This window comes from Oryctolagus cuniculus, chromosome 11, assembly GCF_964237555.1.
Source record: "Oryctolagus cuniculus chromosome 11, mOryCun1.1, whole genome shotgun sequence".
NCBI classification, from domain to species: domain Eukaryota; kingdom Metazoa; phylum Chordata; class Mammalia; order Lagomorpha; family Leporidae; genus Oryctolagus; species Oryctolagus cuniculus.
The window spans coordinates 28,495,370-28,507,897 of NC_091442.1; the positions used below are offsets into that span (position 1 = coordinate 28,495,370).

General features: G+C 59.6%; 2 protein-coding genes across 9 annotated transcripts in view; both read left to right on the top strand.

The window, feature by feature from the left end:
• The window catches only part of PTPRA (protein tyrosine phosphatase receptor type A), a 147,784-nt gene extending 144,232 nt beyond the window's left edge, over positions 1-3,552 (top strand). For all 8 annotated transcript variants that reach the window (XM_008256241.4, XM_051845207.2, XM_017341731.3 and 5 more), the window contains 3 exons: positions 11-162; positions 1,746-1,881; positions 2,942-3,552. In XM_008256241.4, coding sequence (XP_008254463.1) covers positions 11-162; positions 1,746-1,881; positions 2,942-3,016 — 363 coding nt within the window. In that variant the 3' untranslated portion in view covers positions 3,017-3,552. The remainder of the gene's footprint in view (positions 1-10; positions 163-1,745; positions 1,882-2,941) is intronic.
• Positions 3,553-9,738: 6,186 nt separating this feature from the next.
• MRPS26 (mitochondrial ribosomal protein S26) lies at positions 9,739-11,393 on the top strand. The gene is made up of 4 exons (XM_002710915.5): positions 9,739-10,022; positions 10,124-10,270; positions 10,382-10,505; positions 10,971-11,393. The coding sequence occupies exons 1-4, from the start codon at positions 9,802-9,804 to the stop codon at positions 11,103-11,105; spliced, it is 627 nt and encodes a 208-aa protein (XP_002710961.2). The 5' UTR covers positions 9,739-9,801; the 3' UTR covers positions 11,106-11,393.
• The last annotated feature ends 1,135 nt before the right edge of the window (positions 11,394-12,528 follow it).

Genomic DNA, 12,528 nt, shown 5'->3' on the forward strand with positions numbered 1-12,528 from the left:
CCCTCCGCAGGAGAACAAGAGCCGGCAGATCCGGCAGTTCCACTTCCATGGCTGGCCTGAAGTGGGGATTCCCAGCGACGGGAAGGGCATGATCAGCATCATTGCGGCCGTGCAGAAGCAGCAGCAGCAGTCAGGGAACCACCCCATCACCGTGCACTGCAGGTAGCGCTCCCCCAGCCAGGGGCTCGGGGAGCCATGGCAAGCATGGCCCAGAGGGAAGCCACGGCGGCACAGGACACCGGCAGTCTAGTCTGTGATCAGGACAGGATTGCGGAACAGTAACATGGAGGTGCAGAGACCAGCAGGGCCATGTGAGGCTGAAGTCCCGGCCTCCTTAAGCACAGGAAAGAGGAAAAGGCAATTCTTTGGAAAACAGATCAAATGAACAAGACTAAGAACGTAGGGTGGGAGAGAAGAGTCCAGAGTGTCACCCAGGTTTCAGCCTGGGTCGCTGGGAGTGGTTGGTGTGACCAACAGAAGAAAGATAGTGGGCAGCATAGACACAGCTCATCTCTCATGTCTCAGTGGGGTGCTCTCAGCATCGCGTCTCTCCTGGCATTAATCTCCTTGACTGTTCTTTGTCTTGTCTCCATCGCTGTTTCCTCTCCACCTATGGCCCACAGCCCTGTCCTTTACCTCTTTCCTTTCAACTGCCAACTCCTTTAGGTGAGCTCATCCAGTCCTGAGACTTTAATACCAACCCCCAAATCTAGCAGCAGCTCCCCCTCTTCCTAAATTTAAGATTTATACATCCATTTCCACGTGACGTCCAGTGGACATCCACAGCTTAAAGAGTTCACAGCAGGACTCCTGGTCTTCCCAAGCCTGCTGTTTGCACAGCCTTCCCCAGTGTAGTAAGTGGCCTTTCCGTCACCCACCACATCTAACTACCAGCAGGATCTGAGAACCCAGGAGGTTCTCAGTCCCTCCACCATCACCCCTGTTGAAGCCACCACTCCCTCTCCCCAGTAACTAACTGTACCAGCCTTGTGCAGTGTGCGCAACACAGCATCCTGAGGGGGCCTTTAAAACCCAAGTCAGACCACACCACTCGTTTACTCAGAATGCTAACAATGGCTTACAAAACCGAACAGGACCTAAGGGCTCCCTACTGGGTCCAGAAGGGTGCCGCCGGGGGCTAGGCTCCCCAGGACCCTCACCTCTGCCTCCCTCCCTTGCATCTAGCTGCTCAGCCTTCAGCACCCTGCATACACACCTGTCGGGCCCAAGATGCTCGTTTGCCAGATGGCCATGCTTCCCTTCCCGAAGCACCTGCCCAGAACACCTGCTCCTCTTTTCTTCCCATGCTGCTGTCTCGCTGCCTGCCAAGCCCCTGGTCCCGCCCACAGAGCAGCTGGCAGATGAAGCAGCTGATGGCAGTGGACAGGGAGCTGGTTGTGAGCTTGGAGTTTAGATTCCTTGGACCAAGGAAGAAAAGGAGAGGCCCGGGAAAGGAGCTGCAAATGCAGACAGGTGCAGGGGGCAGGTTTGTCAGAGAAGGGAAAGAAGGACTTCAACTCTCACCCGGGCCAGCAGCAGTCAGGGCAGCCCGGGCACAGGGACAGCAGGGTGCGCCGGCTCCCTAAGCTGCACTCCCACAGGACTCCCCCAAGCAGCAGAGAGCCCGCGCCCCCTGCCCGCCCCTGCCCCAGCCCTGGCAGCACCACTGGAGCACCAGCTGCAGCCCGTGCAGCTCCTCGGCAGAGTGTGCGGCGCGTGTGCTCACTGTGCCTGCTCTGTTCCAGCGCCGGGGCAGGACGGACGGGGACCTTCTGTGCGCTGAGCACAGTCCTGGAGCGCGTGAAAGCAGAGGGGATCCTGGATGTTTTCCAGACTGTCAAGAGCCTGAGGCTGCAGCGGCCACACATGGTCCAGACACTGGTACGTGCCCCGTGGCTTTGTCCGTACCACCACAGCACCATACCTCTCCTCCATCGGAGCAGCTAGGGGAGGAGGCTCTTCCCAGGCCCCCTGGCAGTCAGAAGACCACCTTAACCACAGACCCGCCCTCCCCCAAGGGGCCCCCAACAGTTGAGAAATGCCTTGGGAGGCAGGATGGACTGGGACCATAGCCTGTCACCAGAGGATGTGACAGGCCAGAGACAAGTGCCTACGTGCCCACAGGGCTCGTCTGCACTCCTCCCTGGGCCTTCAGGGGGTGGGGAGCATGAGAGGACCAGCTCAGGCTCTCACTTAAGAGGCCTCTGGGTTTTTTTGTTTGTTTGTTTGTTTGTTTTAATATGCTATTTACTTGAGAGGTTGAGTTACAGACATTGAAAGAGAGAGACAGAGAGAAAGGTCTTCCATTCACTGGTTCACTCCCCAGATGGCTGCAATGGCCAGAGCTGGGCTGATCCAAAGCCAGGAACTTTTTCCAGGTCTCCCACGCGGGTGCAGGGGCCCAAGGACTTGGGCCTCCTCCACTGCTTTCCCAGACCATAGCAGAGAGCTGGATTGGAAGAGGAGCAGCCGGGACTTGAACTGGTGCCCAAATGGGATGCCGGTGCCACAGAGGCTTATCCTACTACGCCACAGCACTGGCCCCAGAGGCCTGACTAAACAGTCTGGACATCTACGGAGGTTTTCCCGAATCCCATGGAGCTAGAAACATTTGAGGGGGAAAGAAAAGTGAGTTTTAGGAGGCTTGTGAGGAAGCTAGGGCTTTGAGAGCCTATGGCCCATGACGACGTGTGGGCCTGCTCCGGCTGCACCGCCTCCCAGCCTCGGGCTCTCCAGACTGACGCTCTCCTCATCACTCCCGTCCGCGCTTCGCTCACTCCCGAAGGCAGCGCTGCCAGAGCCCTGGCAGACAGATCAGGGCTCGGTGGACATCCGCAAGCATCCATTTCCTCCAGGTTTCCCCCTGGAAAAAACTGAGTCTGTTAGGAGGTGCAGGTACAGCATCGTCTCCTAACCTGGCCTTCCCCTCCTCTCGCCCCAGGAGCAGTACGAGTTCTGCTACAAGGTGGTGCAGGAATACATCGACGCGTTCTCAGACTACGCCAACTTCAAGTAACCGGCAGCCCGGCCCCGTGGACAGGAGAATTGCCTTTAATATTTTGTAATATTCTGTTTTGTTAATATACCCAAAATTGTGTATATATCTTATAACGGTTTTAGAAATTGGTACATAGGCTTCTATTACCTATTAGGTGGAGATTTTATATGTAAATGTGTTAGCACTGATAGTCCTTTTTCCAATGTTTTATTGGGGAATTAAATAGTGTGATGTTTGGATTGATATCGTGAAATCCTCGGCCTGGAAGCGGGGATGGAGTCCTCTGGTTTACACACCTTTGCCTAAAGAAGAGAAACAAAACCCATTCCAGGTAGCTCAGCGCCAACTAAGAAAAAAGCACAAAGTTTCAGAGCTCTTGAGGAAAGTGATTGTCCCAGGACCCCCACGCAGGCCTCTGTCCCCTCCCTGCACTGTAAATACCCCTGCCCGGCACCCCCTCCCGATGGACACCCCAACATCTCACTGTAATGGAGCGAGCGGTATCTCTGGCACCACACTAGGGATTATCAGGTAATAAAGCTTTGACTCCCTGAGGAACGGCTCTCCCTGTGTGTGCGCGGGGCGGCTGTGCGGGGCTGGGCTCTCCGGAGCGGCTCCTGGCCCTGATGCTGTTCCTCCCGTCAGGCCCAGCCCTCCAGCTCTTAGCGAATGGCTGGGCCTTCCTTTCAGAACTCAGCACAGCTTCAGAGCAGGGGCCTAGCCGCAGGCCCTCACTGCATTTCCCTAGGCGCAGGACACAGGGCGCAGGGCCGAGAGGGGCGGAGGCCAGTCTGCCCTCCCGTCTGCAGTCCTGGTGCTTTGCTACAGCCATCGATGGTGTCGCTGTCCAGAGTCGTCTTTGTGGCCACACTTAACTGCGGTGGCTTCCATTTCCTTTCCTGTGTGTCCTCGTTCCCAGGACTGTGATGTGGGAATGTCAGCGCCGTGGGCATCTTACATGCCGACGTGGTCTCAGGCCTGGCGTGTTAGACGTGTTTCTTAAATAAGGCGAATGTGTGTTTCTCGTACAGCAGCCCATGGCTGGGGTGTCATTCTCACACTCATGCCGTCCCTGTGCCCCAGTGTGCACTAGGGAAAGAACAAGAGCAAGCAGCTTCCATGTTAGAACAAACCCCACAGGCCCCAAGGGGTGCTGAGATACGGGGACACAACGGGGAGGGCCTGCCGTCTGCCCCCAGCCTCACGAGCAGCTCATCACGGAGCAGAGTGAACTCCGGACTGGCTGCCACAGCCTTCAGGGCAGGGCCTAGGGAGCCTGCAGCCCTCAGGGATTTCCTGTGGAGCCAGCGGGCCCTGGGCCGCTCAGAGGCAGCACCCCAGCCTGGTCCAAGGAGCAACCCAGAGGTCAGCACTGCTGGGCTTTCTGGAGGAGCTGGGACCGGAACTGGGCCTGAGGGATGCTGGGAAGTAAGATGAGCAAAAAGAGGAAAGGTCAAGTGCAGCCATGTCCCAGAAGGCCTGATTCCAGGCAAAGCAGTACGCACGTGGTGGCTTGCGCAGGGAGCCCAGCTGTGCACACGCGCTCAGGACGGGTGTGGGAAGGAAGGGTGCGCGGAAGCGAGCTGGGAGGCCTGCGGGAGGCAGGCAGCACAGCAGCTTCCCTCTGGGCGCTGTGGGAGACGAGCCTAAGTCAGGAGAGGCCTCCGCCCTTCTCTGGGAACTAAGGGCTCCACGAGGCAGTAAACTCAAAAGGCAGCAGTTTTGGGGTGTGTGTGTGTGTGTGTGTGTGTGTGTTTGACAGGCAGAGTTAGAGAGACAGAAAGGTCTTCCTTCCGTTGGTTCACCCCCTAAATGGCCGCTACAGCCAGTGCACTGTGCTGATCCAAAGCCAGGAGCCAGGTGCTTCCTCCTGGTCTCCCATGGGGTGCAGGGCCCAAGCACTTGGGCCATCCTCCACTGCCTTCCCAGGCCACAGCAGAGAGCTGGCCTGGAAGAGGGGCAACCAGGACAGAATCCAGCACCCCGACTGGGACTAGAACCCGGGGTGCTGGTGCCACAGCGGATGATTAGCCGAGTGAGCCGTGGCGCTGGCCAGGCAGCAGTTTTAAAAGCATCGTGGTAAATTAAGGCGAGACACAGTCAGATTTCTGATGAGGGGTGCTGTGTTTGGGGGAGGCCCTGGCTCTTCTGGTGCCTCCGTGTGCCCCAGTCCAGGCAGAAGCAGGGGTGCGGGGATTGGGTCTGCAGGCCACTCAGCGTGCAAGTGAGGCCACGGCCTCTCTCTGTGCTGCCACCCCCCACCACACACACACACACTCACACACACACACACAGAGGGCTGCTCACCTGTTGCCACGGCAGGCCTTATTTTGTTATCATTAAGATTTCATTATTTGGGGCCGGCCCTGAGGCATGGCAGGTAAAGCTGCTACCTGCAGTGCCGGCATCCCATATGGGCACCAGTTCTAGCCCCAGCTGCTCCTCTTCCGATCCAGCTCTCTGCTATGGCTTGGAAGATGGCCCAAGTGCTTGGACCCTTGCACCTACGTGGGAGACCTGGAGGAGGCTCCTGGCTTCGGATGGGCGCAGCTCCAACCGTTGTGGCCAATTGGGAGTGAACCAGAAGATGGAGGACCTCTCTCTCTCTCTCTCTCTCTCTGTCTCTCTCTGACTCTCCTTCTTTAACTTTCAAATAAATACATAAATCTTTTTAAAAATTCCATTGATTTATATAGAAGAGAAGCAGAGAGGGAGATCTTCATCCACTGGTTCAGTCCTCTGCTGCTTTCCCAGGCACATTAGCAGGGAGCTGCCTCAGGCAGAGTAGCCGGGACTCAAACTGGCCCTCTGACTCAGGATGCTGGCCCCACAAGTGGCCGCTTAACCCCCGGCGGATGTAAGCATGGTGCACCTGGGTGCCAAACTGCTGTCTCCCAGGTCTCTGCTCCCATTACCCTCATTCCCTCATCCCTCCCCCTTCACTCCTTTTCACTTCTTTACCCAGGGCTTGCGTGGAAGCAACAAGAAAAATGTCCTGGAGTTCACAGGGAAGGGCAAGGGGTGACCCCCTCATCCAGTGCCCACCACGTGCCCAAAGCTCCAGCTCCTGACCCCTCAAAGACCTTTCATGAGTCGGCTCCCTCCCCCGGGGGTTTCCATTTCCTTCATCCCACCCCTACCCCAAGTCTCATTAAAAAGAGAGAAAGCGTTCCTGAGAGTTTAAGTCCTTCCTTCTGTAGGACAAACTATTTTTTTAAGACTGAAGCATGGTACAAGCTTGTGGTACAGCGGGTTAGGCCACTACTTGAGACCTAGCATCTCTCAATTGCATTCCTATCTCGGTCCATCCAGCTCCCTGCTAATGCATCCTGGGAGGAGCATATGCTGGTCTGAGTACTCCTGGCTCCTGGCTTCAGCCTGGCCCAGTCCTGTGGGCATTTAGGGACTGAACCAGCAGATGGGAGGGCATGTGCCTGTGTGTGTGTCTGTCTTTCAAGTAGATTAAGTATTTTTTAGTCCAAACGCTCTTCTCTTCCTCACTTCCTTCCCACAGCATGCTGCCAACTCCACCTGTCCACTGCCTCTTGTCCACTAGCTCCCTGCCTGGTGTCAGTGATGCGCTTCTGACTTTTTTTTTTTTTTTTTTTTTTAGATTTTATTCATTTATTTGAGAGGTAAAATTACAGACAGAGAGAGGGACAGAGAAAGGTCTTCCATCCGCTGGTTCCTTCCCAAATGGCCACAATGGCTGGATCTGGACCAATCTGAAGCCAGAAGCAAAGAGCTTGCTCTGGGTCTCCCACACTGGTGCAGGGGCCCAAGCATTTGGGCCGTCTTCTGCTGCTTTCCCAGGCCATAGCAGAGAGCTGGATCAGAAGTGGAGCAGCCGGGACTAGAACTGGTGCCCATGTGGGCTGCCGGCATCACGGGCAGAGGCTTAGCCCGCTATGCCACAGTGCCGTCCCCTGTGCTCCTGACTTGATCCTCACCTCAACTCCCCTCCAGTCTCCTTCCTCAGAGGTCAGGGTCCCGGCTCTGTGCGGACCCCCAGCTCCAGGCACACATGTCCTGCTTGCTGCCGCGGGACTGCCCTGGGCCCACACCCAGGGCCGCACCTGTCCACCTCAGTCTCTGCGGAGCCCTCCATCCTTGCCGGGCCATCCTTCAGCCCCTCTGTTGGCCACCTCCGTTTCGTTCCTTCACTTGGGGCGCTCTGTGGCTGTCATCCCCCGTTCCTGTGCCTCAGGCCGCCCGCTCGGGGGCTCGGGGTGTTCCTTTAGCTGCCCCCTCTGCTTTCCCGACAGCAGCAGGAAGGATGGTGGGTCCGCGGGGCTGGAGGAAGGCGTGTGTGCTGCCCAGAGCGTCGGGAGGATGAGCTCGGGCGGGGCAACCATCGGAGTCTGGAGAAGCGAAGCATGCTGCCTGTGGACTGCAGCTTTCCCTGGCGGGCTCAGTCCACTTTGGGTTTTTCAGGAAAAGCCATAATCATATTACAGAAAAAACAAATACTAAAAGCACCCCCATTCCTCTCGAAATAAGCACTTACATTGAAACATTCTATAAACCCAAACCAGAATTAAGCTAGTTTACTATGTATTTCCCAAAACAGTTTAACTGCACGCACAAACCACGCAGTCATTTCAGGTCCCTGCTAATAAGGCAGTTTGGACATCTGCAGGGTCCTATGCCGCCCCCGTGGCTGAAGCCCTGGAGCCCCTGAGCCTCCCCTCCCTTCTCCACGTCTGTCGGGGGACCTGACGCACCTGCCTGCCTAGGGATGCCGAGCCTGACCCTGGCCCCCTCAGAGACCGCCTCTGCCCCCTGCAGGCGGGAAGCTATGCTGCAGGCGCAGGCTGGGCGGGAGGAGCCTGTCTCTAGCGGCCCGGGTTAGCTGTGTCCAAACCCACCAGGGGTCCTGGGTTGAGCACAGAGTGAGGGGGGGTCAGAACTTCGAGAAACAAAATTATTCTACCCCATGCTGCTAGCCCCAGGGGGACTACACTGCCCCCTCAGCCAGATCCCTCCTGGGCCCCGCACCAAGTAGGAGAGGCCACCCCTGAGTAGGGACTGCCCCACCCCACTGGCTCCCGGATCCAGCCCTATCTGGGTGCCTGGCGCACTGCTCCTCCCTGGCCCCTCCACCGCTGAGCCATGCGCAGAAAGGCCCTGTCCTCTTCAGTCCCCGACAACTCTGTCCCATGCTCGCCGCCCTGGGCATGGGAGGGACGGGGGTAGAAGTGCTACACATCCACATCCCCAACTATGATGGAGGAGAAGAGGGCAGGGAGCCTGCTGCCCCGGTACCCTAGCAAAACTGGGTGCTCCGGATGCCCCCACATTGCCGCCTGCCTCCCAGAGACACCCCACCACCACCACCATCATCCTGTCACTCGCCCAATACCCCAAAGGCTCTGTAGCCCTCTTTCCACTCGCGGGAAGAAAGGCTGAGCCTGGCCGGCCCCGAGAGCCTCCGTTTCCCTGCAGCTTCCTCCCCTGGCTGGGCTGGGACCCCTCTGGGTCTGGGTGAGGAGCGGTGGCAGAGGGCAGGGCACTGGGAGACACCAAAACAGCCCCTGAGGTGCCCCGGAGGGAGAGGAGGGGGCGTGTGAAGGAGTGGCAGGCTGACCCTGAACCCTCAAGAACTCAGCACTGGTCCCACGGCTGGTACCCCGGAGGAACGTGAGCCTCCAGCACACCCCAGGACCCCCAGAGTGCCCTTAGGTCCCCAAGTGGGTGCCGCGGCTCCCCAGCCTGAGTGCAAGGAGGTGCTGCCAGGAGCTCCACGTACCTTGGGCCTGGGGCTGCAGCCTCGGGTCCCCTGGGGAGGCAGCCTTGCCCAGATTGCCCAAGGCCTCCCTAGCCTTGCCCTGGCTCGCCCAGAGGACGCTGTGCCCATGGCCCAGGGGTCCCTCCACAGGAAGCAGGCACCTGGTACAGACACTGCTGGTGAGTGGGATGAGAGGCCGCCAGCACTCAAGACCACCCATTGGAGGGGCTGGCACTGTGGCATAGCGGGTAAAGCTGCCACCTGTAGCGTCAGCATCCCATATGGGCACCTGTTCTAGTCCTGGCTGCTCCACTTCCGATCCAACTCTCTGATATGGCCTGGGAAAGCAGTGGAAGATGGCCCAAGTCCTTGGGCCCCTGTACCCGCACTCGAGACTGGGAAGAAGCTCCTGGCTCCTGGCTTCAGATCAGCGCAGCTCCGGCTGTTGTGGCCAACTGGGGAGTGAACCAGCGGATCAAAGATCTCTCTGCCTCTCCTCTCTCTGTGTAACTCTTTCAAATAAAATAATAAATCTTAAAAAAAAAAGGACCACCCATTGGTGACCAGTAGCCACTGGGGCTAAGTGCTGGGCGGGACCCCTGGGATGCGCCGGCCCAGCACCCCAGCTGCACACAGGGCAGGGTGCCATCTGCTATTCTGTCTCACACACAGGCGACCTTCAGAAAGTTCTAAGTCACTTATGCTAAAGTAAACGCCAGAAGCCACTAGCGGCGTAGGAGAGAACTGTACTAGAAACCTCCCCAGTGGCTGCGGCGGCCCGGGGGGCCTCAGGCTTCCTGCCGGGCAGCCAGCGACTCAGGGTGCGCAGGCCCCTGGCCAGCGGGCAGAGCCTGGAGGACCAAATGGTCACGGATTTGCACTGAGAGCAGGGCGCCCCAAGGCCGCAGGAGCCACGCGTGGGGTCGGCTGGGGTCACTGGCGCGCTCCGCCCCGAGTGGGCGGGGCCACGGAGGGGGGGCGGGAGCCCGAGGACTACCGCTCCCGAGGTGCCCCGCGCGCACTTCCGGGTCCCGGCGGAGGCGCGGGGTCGCGGGCGGTGGGAGCCGAGGGGATCATGCTCCGGGCGCTGGGCGGCCTGGGCCTCCTGGGCGCGCGGCCCGCGTGCCGGCCTCCAGCCCTGCTGCTGCTGCCCGCGCGCGGCCGCAAGACCCGCCATGATCCGCCGGCCAAGTCCAAGGTTGGGCTCTTGAGGACCCCGCCCGCGGTGGACCCTGCGGAGTGCTACGTGCTGATGGAGCGTTACCGGCAGTACCGCCAGACCGTGAGCGCGCTCAGGTGAGTGACGGAGACCAGGTGGCGGTGCGCGCCCGCGGGAGTGCTGGGGCGGGCGTGCGGGCGGCGGAGAGGGTGCCGACTGGAGGCGCGTCCCTGCCCAGGATGGAGTTCGTGGCCGAGGTGCGGAAGAAGGTGCACGAGGCCCGGGCCGGGGTCCTGGCGGAGCGCAAGGCGCGAGAGGACGCCGCCGAGCACCGGGAGCTGATGGCCTGGAACCAGGCGGAGAACCAGCGGCTGCACGAGCTGCGGTGCGTGGGGCGCGGCGTGGGGCGGGGCGCGGCGGGGCCACCCACCCGGCCGGCCGGCCGGCCTGGGGGAGGCCCCGGCCCGGCTCAGCCTCGGCCTCTTGCCCCTCGCAGGATAGCGAGGCTGCGGCGGGAGGCGCTGGAGCAGGAGCAGCGGCAGGCGGAGGAGCAGGCCCGCCAGGCCCAGGAGGCGCAGGCCTGGGCGAAGCTCAAGGAGCTCGAAGTGCTGCAGCTGCAGGTGGGGCCGGGGGCGTGGGGACCCGCGGCGCGCGCACTCCGAGTTAGCGGTAGCAGGTGGGGGCTTGGGGGAGAAGCAGCCCAGAGGGCGTGCCTGTGGCGCGGAGACCCGGGGGACCCGTGAGCTGGAGAAGCGCTGGAGGGCGGGTATCCAGGGAGCTTTGGCAGATGCCAGATTCCAAAGCTGGAAGCCCAGTGAGGAGCTACCCAGCCGCAGCGGGGGAGGCGTGAGGCGGAGTAAGAGAGGGCGAGGACCAGGGAACACGAGGGCCGGCGGGACAGGAGCTGCAGCTGGCGCCTGGGCTTGCGGCTGAGACCTCTGTTATATGACCCCCCTGAGAGACCGGCAGCAGAGCAGGGTCCCTGGAGCCCCCAGAAGGAGGAGTGGCCAGTGGGCGCTGTGGGGACCCGCGAATGCCCAGCGCTCCCACCCCCCCCCCATTCCTTCGGCCTTCTCTCTCAACAGGAAGAGGCGAAAAACTTCATCACCCCAGAGAACCTGGAGGCACGGGTGGAGGAGGCGCTGGACTCCCCGAAGAGCTACAACTGGGCCGTCACCAGGGAGGGGCTGGTGGTCCGGCCGCAGCACAGGGGCTCCTAGAGTCCAGCGAGGACATGCCGCCCCCTGGGCGCCGCGCGTGGGGACCAGAAGGTTCTGCCTTTGCCAGCGCAGCCTCGGCTTTCCGGCTTCCACGCGTGCCACTCGGCCAGGTCTAACACGGTGCCCTGTCCTCCCGCAGGAACAACCTCAGGACAGCCCCGACCCTGCCGTGGTCAGAACGGGCTGCTTCCTATCCCGATTAGCCTCGAGGCCAGTGGTTGGCAAAGTACAGTCCGCAGCCAAACGTGGCCTGCTGTTTTTGTAAATAATAATAAAGTTTTATTGGAACACGGCGTACTCATTCACTGACTACTTAAGTCTAAAATACTTGCTAGATGATTTGATGGAAGAGTTTGATCCCTGATCTGAGGGTTAAGGCCCCAGCCAGGAGCGGGAACAGCCCACGTACAGAGCCTGAGCCACAGCTAAGTTGGCTGAGGGCCTCCTGCGCTGCTGGCCGGGTCCCAGGCGTCCGAGACCTGGAGGTGAGGGACAGCGCCTGTGTTTCCCTGTCGCTCCTGCCAGGGTCCCACACTTGCCGCTGCTGCCAGCTTCTACAGCATGCAGAAACCAAACTTCAATTTTTTTTTAAGATTTATTTTTTATTTGAAAGGCAGAATTAGAGAGTCAGAATAGTGTTCCATGTGCTGGTTCACTCCTCAAATGGCCACAGTGACCATGGCTGGGCCAGGCTGGAGCCAGGAGCCAGGAGCTTCTTCCGGGTCTCCCATGTGGGTGCAAGGGCACAAGCTCTTGGGCCATCCTCTGCTGCTTTCCCAGGTGCATTAGCAGGGAGCTGGATCGGAACTGGAGCAGCCAGGGCTCGAACTGGTGCCCATATGGGATTCCAGCATTGCAAGCTGTGGCTTTACCTGCTGTGCCACAATGCTAGCCCCAAACGTCAACATTTTTACTCTCCTCTGCAGCCATCTTGCTGGGACAGGCAGCTCACCGGTACCTTCAGGGTTAACTCAACCCCAGTCCCAGCTGCACCTGCTTCTAATCGTTGTTAGGCTGTTAGAACAGGTAGACTTATCAGATCCCACTGCTGCAGTGAGCAGGGTGGAGGGAGATCCTGGGTAGTTCACCTGCTGGGCATGGCCCTGCTTCACGCCTGAACTTGGATCTGCTGCAGGCAATGTGGGTTCTGAGAGCCTGGACCACCCAGAGCACCTCCCCTCACTCAAGGCCCCACAACTGTTGGTAGCTTTGGGGTTACCCCTGATGCATATGGCTCAGAACACCCAAATAGGAATGCTTTCACCAAGGCAGGAGGCCCACCCTAGTCGATGCACAGTGGGGTAGTCGGGGTGGGGGACACAGGCACAATCCGTGTTTCACTTGGGGGAGGAGGGTACGCTGACCCCCGGAACATTGCTGAGTGGGTAATCCCCTCCCCGGCTAGGATTTCTCTCTCCAGTCT

What these genes read in the sequence shown, in the direction of transcription:
- MRPS26 (XM_002710915.5), top strand. Translation starts at nt 9,802, where the DNA reads ATGCTCCGGGCGCTGGGCGGCCTGGGCCTCCTGGGCGCGCGGCCCGCG. An exon ending in CAGCGGCTGCACGAGCTGCG is followed by an intron (nt 10,271 to 10,381) that starts GTGCGTGGGGCG and finishes TGCCCCTCGCAG; the next exon opens with GATAGCGAGGCTGCGGCGGG. An exon ending in TCGAAGTGCTGCAGCTGCAG is followed by an intron (nt 10,506 to 10,970) that starts GTGGGGCCGGGG and finishes CTCTCTCAACAG; the next exon opens with GAAGAGGCGAAAAACTTCAT.